The 12,817-nt window shown below is 40.7% G+C and overlaps 1 protein-coding gene across 1 annotated transcript in view; it reads right to left on the bottom strand.

Annotated features, from left to right (window-relative positions):
• tamalin.L (trafficking regulator and scaffold protein tamalin L homeolog) overlaps window positions 1-12,392 on the bottom strand; it is a 32,499-nt gene extending 20,107 nt beyond the window's left edge. The window contains 1 exon segment of the mRNA NM_001085984.1: window positions 12,184-12,392. Within this exon segment, the coding sequence (NP_001079453.1) occupies window positions 12,184-12,357 (174 nt within the window). The 5' untranslated portion in view covers window positions 12,358-12,392.
• Window positions 12,393-12,817: the final 425 nt, after the last annotated feature.

The raw sequence follows: 12,817 nt of genomic DNA, 5'->3' as shown, positions 1-12,817 counted from the left end.
CAAGAACGTACATTGTACGTTCTTTAGCAGCTGAGCGCTCTCTCTGCTTCGGCGGCTTTTGCCGCCTCCGCAGAGAGTGGGGAGAGAAGACAGCCCCCTAGGCAACGAGGCTGGGGGGCTGTCAAGTCGGATCTGCGACTCGATTGTCGCAGATCCGACTTCAAAGTAGCAGACGCATCGCATGGAGCGTCTGCTACTACACTCACCTTCTTCCTGCCTGCAGAGCCGCCCACGCACTTCCTGCTGCGCAGCAACTCTGCAGACACGCTGCCAGGACTCCTCCAAAGAAGACAGCGATTCTCCTGCTCCAAAAACGGTAAGTGCACGTTTTTTTACACACTTACCTGCACCTACACATACTTACAGTACATTTATGCATTTTAGTAAAGATTGGAATTTTTTTAAATTTTTTTTTTTTAATTTTAGCACACTTGGTCCCTTTTGTACAGTTATTTACACTTATTTACACTTATTTACATGTATTTGCACACTCAGATAACTTTTATTAGTGCACAAATATGTATACACAAACAGGTGTTTTTTTTTTTTTTTACGAATTCATTATACTGTTATCTTTTGTTTTTTTTGCCTAAAAACGTGTTATTTTGGCAGCGTGACTATTGGATAATCGATTTCGGCCACTAATTACGCTGTCAGAACAATTATTTTGTTATTTCATTGATTTACGCTATTTTTGTGGTTTTATTGCAATTTTATCCCTGCATTATTGTTCCCTATGTATCTTTAGTATCGTTTTGCTGTTTGGTGCTTTGGTATAGAAAGATAGATTTTACTTAGTTTGATCCGCCAAAATATGTGCTTTCCAAAAATATATGGGTTTCTGGGGGTCTTTTTACAGTTTGGGGGTCTTACGGCACATAACGTACAGTTAGGGTTCTCTTTTCTGCAGCTTAGTTGGCTAGCGTGAAAATTCATAGTTACGTTTTTCATTTGGGGTCCATACACAACACATACTTTGGTAAATCTATACATATTGGGCATCAAACTATTTATTAGACCTCTGACGTCCATATTTAGAGAGATTTTTCTTTGTACGTAAAACATTGTGTCCGATAAATGCGGCAAACTGCAACATTTTTAGGCGATTTTCAGAAATGTTGTAAAAACCTATATGTTTAGAAAAGCTTTGCAGTTTGGTAGTTTCGTGTAGAAAGACGTCGTTATCTTTGTTGGAATCGGCAGAATGTGTACTTTCCAAAAATGTATGGTTTTGGGGGGTCATTGCTGTTAGGAGGGTCTTGAGGCAAATAATATGAAGTCAAGGGTCTATGTTCACAGAAGGCGAATGGGCAGCGGAGAAAACTCATATTCACTATTTTTATTTGGGGTCCGCACATGCCAGCTGCCTTGGTATATCTATGCATATTGGGCATCAAACTGTTCAGTAGACCCTTGGCATCAATATTTATGGTGTTTTACAATTGTATGTAAGAAATTGGGTGAGATAAATGCGGCCAATTGCAATATTTTTAGGCGATTTTCAGAAATGTAAAAACAGTTGCTTTTATCGCCAAATTTAGGAAAGGCTTGCGACTTGGTACTTTGGAGTACAAAGACATGCATACCCAATTTGGATTCGCAGGAATGTGTACTTTCCAAAAATATATGGTTTTATGGGGTGAACGCACTTTTTTCTACCTTTGCCCCCCCCAAAACAATGTAAATGTGTTGATTTTGCAGTACCTGAAATGACAGACCATATGGGGGTCTTTGTTTTGGGGCCCCTATACGCCACGTGCTTGGGTACACCTATACATATTGGGCATCAAACTGTTCAGAGGACCCCAGGCTTTCATATTTGGGGTGATTTGTCTTGATACCTAAAAGTATGTGGGTAATACAATGCTGCAGGGTCGAAATTTTGAAGTCATTTTTGGAAATGTCCCCCAAATCACCAAATTTAGGAATGGTTTGCGGCTTGGTACTTTGGAGTACAAAGACATGCATACCCAATTTAGATCCGTGGGAATGTGTACTTTCCGAAAATATATGGTTTTCTGGGGTGAACTTACTTTTTTCTACATTTTCCCCCCTCAAAACAATGTAAATGTGTTGATTTTGCAGTACCTGAAATGACAGACCATATGGGGGTCTTCGTTTTGGGGCCCCTATACGCCACGTGCTTGGGTACACCTATACATATTGGGCATCAAACTGTTCAGAGGACCCCAGGCTTTCATATTTGGGGTGATTTGTCTTGATACCTAAAAGTATGTGGGTAATACGATGCTGCAGGGTCGAAATTTTGAAGTCATTTTTGGAAATGTCCCCAAAATCACCAAATTTAGGAATGGTTTGCGGCTTGGTACTTTGGAGTACAAAGACATGCATACCCAATTTAGATCCGTGGGAATGTGTACTTTCCGAAAATATATGGTTTTCTGGGGTGAACTTACTTTTTTCTACATTTGCCCCCCTCAAAACAATGTAAATGTGTTGATTTTGCAGTACCTGAAATGACAGACCATATGGGGGTCTTCGTTTTGGGGCCCCTATACGCCACGTGCTTGGGTACACCTATACATATTGGGCATCAAACTGTTCAGAGGACCCCAGGCTTTCATATTTGGGGTGATTTGTCTTGATACCTAAAAGTATGTGGGTAATACGATGCTGCAGGGTCGAAATTTTGAAGTCATTTTTGGAAATGTCCCCAAAATCACCAAATTTAGGAATAGTTTGCGGCTTGGTACTTTGTAGTAGAAAGACATGCATACCCAATTTAGATTCGTGGGAATGTGTACTTTCCGAAAATATATGGTTTTCTGGGGTGAACTTACTTTTTGCTACCTTTGCCCCCCCCAAAACGATGTAAATGTGTTGATTTTGCAGTACCTGAAATGACAGAACATACAAGGGGGGGTCTTCCTTTTAGGGCCCCTATATGCCACGTGCTTGGGTACACCTATACATATTGGGCATCAAACTGTTCAGAGGACCCTAGGCTTTCATATTTGGGATGATTTCTCTTGATACCTAAAAGTATGTGGGTAATACGATGCTGCAGAGTAGATATTTTGAGGTGATTTTTGGAAATGTCACCTAAATCACCAAATTTAGGAATGATTTGCGGCTTGGTACTTTGGCGTAGAAAGACATGCATACCCAATTTGGATTCGTTGGAATGTGTACTTTCCGAAAATATATGGTTTTCTGGGGTGAACTTACTGTTTTCTACTTTTGCCCCCCCCAAATCGATGTAAATGTGTTGATTTTGCAGTACCTGAAATGACAGACTATATGGGGGTCTTCATTTTAGGGCCCCTATATGCCACATGCTTGGGTACACCTATACATATTGGGCATCAAACTGTTCAGAGGACCCTAGGCTTTCATATTTGGGGTGATTTGTCTTGATACCTAAAAGTATGTGTGTAATACGATGCTGCAGGGTAGATATTTTGAGGTGATTTTTGGAAATGTCACCTAAATCACCAAATTTAGGAATGATTTGCGGCTTGGTACTTTGGCGTAGAAAGACATGCATACCCAATTTGGATTCGTTGGAATGTGTACTTTCCGAAAATATATGGTTTTCTGGGGTGAACTTACTGTTTTCTACTTTTGCCCCCCCCAAATCGATGTAAATGTGTTGATTTTGCAGTACCTGAAATGACAGACTATATGGGGGTCTTCATTTTAGGGCCCCTATATGCCACATGCTTGGGTGCACCTATACATATTGGGCATCAAACTGTTCAGAGGACCCTAGGCTTTCATATTTGGGGTGATTTGTCTTGATACCTAAAAGTATGTGTGTAATAAGATGCTGCAGGGTAGATATTTTGAGGTGATTTTTGGAAATGTCACCTAAATCACCAAATTTAGGAATGATTTGCGGCTTGGTACTTTGGCGTAGAAAGACATGCATACCCAATTTGGATTCGTTGGAATGTGTACTTTCCGAAAATATATGGTTTTCTGGGGTGAACTTACTGTTTTCTACTTTTGCCCCCCCAAATCGATGTAAATGTGTTGATTTTGCAGTACCTGAAATGACAGACTATATGGGGGTCTTCCTTTTGGGGCCCCTGTATGCCACGTGCTTGGGTACACCTATACATATCGGGCATCAAACTGTTCAGAGGACCCTAGGCTTTCATATTTGGGGTGATTTGTCTTGATACCTAAAAGTATGTGGGTAATACGATGCTGCAGGGTAGATATTTTGAGGTGATTTTTGGAAATGTCACCTAAAGCACCAAATTTAGGAATGGTTTGCGGCTTGGTACTTTGGCGTAGAAAGACATGCATACCCAATTTGGATTCGTTGGAATGTGTACTTTCCGAAAATATATGGTTTTCTGGGGTGAACTTACTGTTTTCTACTTTTGCCCCCCCAAAACAATGTAAATGTGTTGATTTTGCAGTACCTGAAATGTCAGACTATATGGGGGTCTTCCTTTTAGGGCCCCTATATGCCACATGCTTGGGTACACCTATACATATTGGGCATCAAACTGTTCAGAGGACCCCAGGCTTTCATATTTGGGGTGATTTGTCTTGATACCTAAAAGTATGTGGGTAATACGATGCTGCAGGGTCGAAATTTTGAAGTCATTTTTGGAAATGTCCCCAAAATCACCAAATTTAGGAATGGTTTGCGGCTTGGTACTTTGGAGTACAAAGACATGCATACCCAATTTAGATCCGTGGGAATGTGTACTTTCCGAAAATATATGGTTTTCTGGGGTGAACTTACTTTTTTCTACATTTGCCCCCCTCAAAACAATGTAAATGTGTTGATTTTGCAGTACCTGAAATGACAGACCATATGGGGGTCTTCGTTTTGGGGCCCCTATACGCCACGTGCTTGGGTACACCTATACATATTGGGCATCAAACTGTTCAGAGGACCCCAGGCTTTCATATTTGGGGTGATTTGTCTTGATACCTAAAAGTATGTGGGTAATACGATGCTGCAGGGTCGAAATTTTGAAGTCATTTTTGGAAATGTCCCCAAAATCACCAAATTTAGGAATGATTTGCGGCTTGGTACTTTGGCGTAGAAAGACATGCATACCCAATTTAGATTCAGGGGAATGTGTACTTTCCGAAAATATATGGTTTTCTGGGGTGAACGTACTGTTTTCTACCTTTGCCGCCCCCCAAAACGATGTAAATGTGTTGATTTTGCAGTATCTGAAATTACAGAACAAACGGGGGGTCTTCCTTTTGGGGCCTCCTATGCCACGTGCTTGGGTACATCTATTCATATTGGGCATCAAACTGTTCAGTGGACCCAGGATTTTATATTTGGGGTGTTTTACATTGATACCTAATGATGTGTGGGAGATATGTTGCTGTAGAGTGGAAGCTTTGAGGTCATTTTTCAAAAAATTCACCAATTTCTATAAAACACTATAACTTTAGGAAACAATTGCAACTTGGTGGTTTGGAGTACAAAGATATTTCTACCCATTTTTGATTCACCAGAATCTGTTCTTTCTAGTAATGGGTAGTTTTCTTGGGTAAACCTACCGTTAGTGGAATGTTTGGCCTTGAAATCAAAAGTATGCCGTTTGGGGAGTGTTGCTTTGGAAATTTGGTTGTGTACTGCTTGTAGATTTTGAGCTATACAAGTGAGAAATCTCCATAAAACTATATATATTTGGTATTGTCGCGTTCAGGAGACATAGACCTTTCTAAATCAGCTGTGTTCTCGTACGTAAAATGAATGATGTTTCTGATATATGTGATTGTTCTTCGTGCAACATGATTTTTTTCATTTTATTTGACACTTAGAATCCAATATTTTTTTAGAGAAGTAGAATTACACCAAAATTCTTGCATATTGTGAAAGTTCAGGTTGTCCTGAAAAAAACAATATATTGTTTTCCTGGGTTAACTAAAAGACCACCCCAGGAAAGGCCCTTAAAGTGAAAGAGTGCAAAATATCTAAAAACTGCTTGGCAGTAGATGTTCGCATCTAGGACAAAACGGCTGGCAGGGAAAGGGTTAAGGGGTGATAACTATGTGTAAATATATAAGGGGATCATATAATAATCTCTCTAATGCTTTATTTACCAGTAGGTCTTTCCAGGTGACACAAGGTCACCCATTCCGATTCGAAGAAAAGAGGTTCCGCCTAAATATTCGGAAGGGATTTTTTACAGTGAGAGCTGTGAAGATGTGGGATTCTCTCCCTGAATCAGTTGTACTGGCTGATACATTAGAAGGGGTACATTAAAGGAGAAGGAAAGGTTAAAACTAAGTAAGCCTTATCAGAAAGGTCTATATAAATTCACCAGTAAACCCCAAAAGTAGTGTTGCTCTGAGTCCCCTGTCAAAAGAAACACTGCATTTCTTTCCTTCTATTGTGTAGACATGGGCTTATGTATCAGACTTCCTGAATTCATCTTAAACCTTATTGCCCTGGGCAAGAGCATGCTCAGTTTGCTCCTCTTCCCCCTCCCCCTCCCTTCTCTACTGTAATCTGAGCTCAGAGCAGGGAGAGACTCAGGCAGGAAGTGATGTCACACCACGTTAATACTGCAGCTCCTATTCTAAACAAACAGAGTTTATAGAGCTTTTTACTCAGGTATGGTAAAACATTCTACAGAATAAATATATCATTCTAGCTTGCACTATTGCAGCTAATCTATTGGCAATAAAATGCCTCCGTATCTTTCCTTCTCCTTTAAGAAGGGTTGGATGGCTTTTTAGCAAGTGAGGAAATACAGGGTTCTGGAAGATAGCTCATTGATCCAGGGACTAGTCCGATTGCCATTTTGGAGTCAGGAAGGAATTTTTTCCCCTCTGAGGCAAATTGGAGAGGCTTCGTGGTTTTTTTTTGCCTTCCTCTGGATCAACTGGCAAATAGGCAGGTTAAAAAAAGTAAAAAAGGTTGAACTTGACTGACGTGTGTCTTTTTTCAACCTAACTTACTATGTTACTTCCTATTGCCGCTTACATATACATATGAACACTACCCCTTTAAATATTGTTGCCCTCCAGCTGTTTGATGAACTCCTGGCAGAACTGCACTGACAGCCAAATGAGGTATTGAGAGTGCAGCCGACTGCATGTGTCTTTTCTGTGCACTGTATCAATTTGTGGGGCAATGGTCATTATGTTGCCTCTGGCTGATAGGGAAGCATCCACATAAACATGGTAAGAGAGAAAACACATATGTGTAACATTACTGTTTTACAAAAGAAGAAGTACACTACATTCTAAAAGCAAATTCTTGTTTCGCAAACCAGATACAAAACATATAACGGGAAGTTCAGAGATTATAAAAATAATTTTCCATTACTGTAACTAAAGGCCACAATCATAAAGGGAAGACTACAATTCCCCAATATCATTTCTGAAACTCAACATTTATATCACAGCAGGGTTTTGCACCCATATTTTTTTTATTTTTAGTTGCATGACAGAGATAGGAAAGCTTAAACAAGGCCATGGCAAGAACTCTACTGAAGTTTGTAAGATAGGTTTATTTACAATTTTATGAAAACTGATTTAGATATAGAACCAATTCGTAATACAACACAAAACATTTCACAATAAAAATGTAAAGGAATTAAAAGTATAAAAATAAAAAAACTGGATAAATAGATAGGCTGTGCAAAATACAACATGTTTCTAATATACAGAAGTGTCACTAGAGGGGGATGGGCCCTGGTGCGTGACGCGAAGCTGGGCCCCACCCCCTCCGTACGGCCGCATTTTCAGTGGCGCATGGGGGGGGGCTGAGGGGGTGCGCACCCCCTGCTCCCCCAGTAGTTCCGCCACTGCTAATATAGTTAGCCAAAAATGTAATGTATAAAGGCTGGAGTGACTGAATGTCTAACAGAACAGAACACTTCTTCCTGCTTTTCAGCTCTCCTGGTTTCCACTGACTGGTTATCCTGGTGACCAAGCAGAAACCAATCAGTGACTTGAAGGGGGGGCACATGGGCCATAACTGTTGCCTTTGAATATGAGCTGAATGCCGAGAATCAATTGCAAACTCACTGAGCAGTTATGTCCCATGTGGCTTCAAGTCGCTGACTAACTCAGAGTTAGAGAGCTGAAAAGCAGGAAGTTGGATTCTGGCTGTTATATTAGACATACAGTCACTGCTGCCTTTATACATTACATTTTTTCCTAATTATAATAGAAACATTTTTTATTTTGCACAGCCTATTTACCCAGTTTTTATTTTTACACTGAACTGTTCCTTTAAGGGTAAGGGCACCCATTAACTTCCTTATTCTGACTACTGTTATTTTTAGCAATGTGATAGTGACACTTCTAGAGAAGGTTGTGTTTGATTTGATAGGTTGACCCTTCTGCTTCTCAGCTACCCTGATCCCTGTAACAAGGTGGATGACACAACAACAGGAAAGAGCCTTTGGAACCAAGCTCAGGTGCTACATATCCCTTAATCCTTGAGAAAACAGTCAACCAAAATACTGGTTTCGACTTGACCTGTTACAAATCATTCAGTCTCCAAACAATCGGGTGTTACTCCTGTGAGCAACACAAACTGCAGGAGGACCAAAGGAAACAAGTCACCAAATAGTGGTACTTGCTACTTAACAACATTGCTGTTTATAATAAGCTTCTTGGAGACCAAACAAAATGTCAACACAACAGAAGGTGGGGTAAATTGACAAAGCAGTCATAATTTTACTCTACAATATTAAACCATATGAAAATCAGAATTCTGCTTTCATCAGACTTACTAACAAGTCGAACGAATTGGCGAAAAATTTGCCAAAATGCATTGTAGTCTATGGCTGACAATTTCTTTGACGTGCGATTTTTTTTTTTCCACCCATTGGAGTCTATGGGCATCATTTTTGAGGCAAAACATGGTGAAAGTTTTTGCTCATCACCATTAGACAGTCATCCCAACACACACACCCTAAATGGATTCACAAATATTTTATTTTTTATAGTCCAGATTAAGGCCAGCAATGAAGCATTGTGACCAGAATAGTCACAGAGGTATTATGTTTTTACCTGATCCGAGAGAGAACTATGCAAATAATAATTAGCCTCTAGTTTGATAATAAACACAGGAGATCTGTACTTTACTCAAACAGAAACTCGGTCTTCCAGTTTCATGTTTGCCAAACTGCTGACTATTTGCATAACTGACAGTATCTTACCTAAGCAACCAGCTCTTTCGCCATCCAATGGGAGACTTTTGGTACTGTTTGCTTCAAAATGATATGCCAGATATTGATAATATTTTTATATAGCCAGTTTGATAACCTAAAAGTGGTCAGGCAGTTAAGAAGGGCAGCTTCACAGGTTAGTTTGTGAGTTTTGATTAACATCATTTTGCAGCAGGGATCAACAATGCAATATGGTCACCTTACTGGTGGCAATGGAAAGCTAAATAGCCTCTAATTCAGTCCTATTCTTAATCTGCATCATAAACCATCTGGATTAAATGCATCAAGTCAAAGGAAATTAATACCAAGCATAATGTTTGGTTTAAACTTCTCAATCAATCCAGCCTTTATCATTATCAATATAGGAGCCTGTTGCCGTGTGTTATAGGAGAATAAACCATATATACTCAATAAGAAACAAATACTGGCCCCTCTACATAAACATGTCAATTGAGGACAAACCTTAGCAAAATCCCTATCCTGACAAAGAATAGTAAATATATCCGCAAGGGTGTACAATCTTCACAAAGGGATGGAACTATCACTGCATATATGAACCACGTAGATAGCTCCTACTAATAAACTGCAGCGTCGGGTGAGTGGGGACAGGGGAGGGGCAGGGATAACTTACTGGTAATTAAGTAATAGCATTTTCCCTCATTAAAACCCAAGATATCTCACCTCAGTATCAAGTGCCAAAACAGACCGATAAGTACAGCCCTGCATCATTTGTGAATATCAGCTAAAACGTTCATATATGCCCTATGGAACAAACTCCTTGAAGCAAATTCAAAGCAATATGTGACCCTCCAGAACTAAAACTTTCAAAACCCCACAAACAGCTGTCGGTTGTCAGTGGGATGTTGGGAGTTGTAGACCAAAGAACCCCAGATGGACCAAGTGACTTGTGCCCCATGAAAGGTATGTTGGGAGTTGTCAACCAAAGAATCCTAGATGGACAGAATGACTTGTGCTTGTCTACCATATCTTGTGCTCCATGAAAACAGAAGTGTTCTTGTTGCAAAGTATTCCAGGTTACGGCCAATAGCATACTAGGCATTTTGTCACTGCCAGGTTTTGCAGATGCCAAAATGCCATGGTCACAGTGCCACTAAAGTCTTCACAAACAACCATTTTTAAATGACTATAATACTCATTTGGTCACGTTTGCTTGCCACAGTAAACAGTTTTGCACGTTAGTTTGCCATTGCAGGGAGCAATCAAAACAATCACAATTTGCATATTACAGGGGCGCTAAAATTGAAAAAAAAAAAAAAAAACGGGCAGGAGGTAAGCGACCATTATCACTAATTGAGTTAGTCACTACAGTTCTCAAATAATTCAATTACTTTTAAAAGTCAAATTCGGCAGATAAGACATTTCCCTATCAGTTCCATCAGATGAGAGCATACATCTGCTCAGACACGTACACTAAACGCCCCTGTGGTTAATGGGGTTTTACTCTTAGCAGGAACCGGTCAGGAAATGTGCTCATACGGAAAGTAAAGAATATGTAGACGCAGGCTTACTTCTCTGTGAAGTGTCTGATCAGTCATTAAGGCACCTGACCAAACATGCACTATATATATCTCTATATATTCGGCCCCTCCTGGTGCTGATCCTTCATCACTCTGCATCAAACATAATTATCGTGCACCTCTGTCTCATAAACACACATATATAGATAGAGAACTTCTGGACATGGGATAGATTATATATATAGAGATATATAGAGATATATATAGATATAGAGAGAGAGAGAGAGAGAGAGAGAGAGAGAGAGAGAGAGAGAGAGAGAGAGAGAGAGAGAGAGAGAGAGAGAGAGAGAGAGAGAGAGAGAGAGAGAGAGAGAGAGAGAGAGAGAGAGAGAGAGAGATTCCGCACAACCCATTATATTAAAATGCCATCGGCCCTGTGATGTCAGGTAATGGACAAGATAGACTCAATCGGGAAACAGCTACTTCCTAATATTTCTCTATATCAAGAGAACTTGAACTGTCAAGATGTTATAAACTTAAGTAGCCCCATTATTGCCCACCTCACAGGGCATTATGTGTCACCAGAAAAAAAAGTCTTATCTATAAAAATGCATCCAAACCCAGAGCTCCCAAACCCAAGCATTACGCTTGCAGAAGCCGCTGTACATAGAACACCTTATTATGTAGAGGTTAAACATGAATCAATGTGAGGGATATTGTACAAGGATGTGAAAGGGAAAAGATGCACAAGGAGTTAACATTCTATTATTTGTTTAAAGGTGCTGGATATGAGTGGACATCTGCACAATAATATTATATTTCTCCGCTACAGATGCAGTAAAAGAGATCCTGTTAGTCCCTGTGGTGCTTCCATTATCAGCACTCATAATGGATGGTATCCATAGAACACCAAGGTGTAATAAGCACTAGGGGTAATGTTACACTGATGTGATGTGAGGACGCCTCCGTTGACGCAAGCAACGTGGCAACTTTAACCTCATGAATAAAAACGGTAAACATAAGGAAAGGTTCTGTGCAGAAATAAAATGGTACTTAACAGAAAACAGTCATTTTATATGTGAGACAATCAGAAAGGTCTATTTTGAGTCAAAAGGCAAAGAGAATGTCATAGTGGGGGGGTGGCCATTATTTCTTATAATAGTGTAATGTGAGTGGGTCATGTGACACCAGTAAGCCCCATATGTAAGGCTAGAATTCTACGGTAGATAAGTAGATTTTCCCTGGAACATTAGGAAGTAAGTGGAGTGAATAAGAACACAAGCTGGGGAGCCAGGAGGTCCAGCACTACATCACACTGTCTCACTCACATCCACAGGAGAACGAGACAATGGCCCTTTAAATTGTTCCTTAACAATGAGCCGCTCACATCCCCCAGACTGGACCACAAGCGCCGCTCTTTAACCCTTTATGACAGGAGAGGAAAACATTCCCAAGAAATAAAGAAAGTGGAAGTGTTTCTCCACTACACGTCAATGGCCGGGTAACCCCAACCCACTTATCAGCAGGTCCCCCCCAGCAGCGCTAGTGAATGGAACTCTCTAGGACTTTACCTTCTTAGTCCTGGGCAGGGTTCCCCCCGACACCGCCAGAGCCTTGTACATATCAGCCTGTTTGTAGCTGCTGAGGGCGCTGTAAGGATCCAGCTTGTCTCTGTACACCGGCCGGTCTGGGGGAGATACATATTCCTCCTTGTGATGCAGCTTCCTCAGGCGCCTGAAAGTCATCGCGCTCCCACCACCATAGACACACTCCACTCGCTCCTCTAATTATAGCGCAGCGGCTGTGTGCTCAGAGGTATATATCAGCTCAGGGGCGGAGCTAGGACACGAGCCACACCCCCTCCCCAGCACATGGCAGCCGTGTTCATTAGCCGCGGGGTTTATTGTACCCGGCACAAGTTACATACGGCTGTACTGCATTATTATTATTCCCTCCTCAGGCTTCATTTGCACATTGTCCCTTTGGTCTGGCATATGGCTACCCCTATCGGACTATTGGAAAATCTCTGACGATTCTTCTATTGTAAATTTCCTGCCCGCGCTGATTTAAATTGACCTCATAAATAACCTGAAATGGAGGGAGTTTGAGCAATTTGTGCCCTCTGAGGTACTAATTGTCTAATAAATGCAGTTCAGGATTGTACAGGCATGTGCAGAGTAGGGTAGTGTTGGAAAGAAAACGATT

The sequence above is a fragment of the Xenopus laevis genome, chromosome 2L, assembly GCF_017654675.1.
Source record: "Xenopus laevis strain J_2021 chromosome 2L, Xenopus_laevis_v10.1, whole genome shotgun sequence".
Taxonomy (NCBI): Eukaryota; Metazoa; Chordata; class Amphibia; order Anura; family Pipidae; genus Xenopus; species Xenopus laevis.
This window is presented reverse-complemented; position numbering and strand designations above follow the sequence as displayed.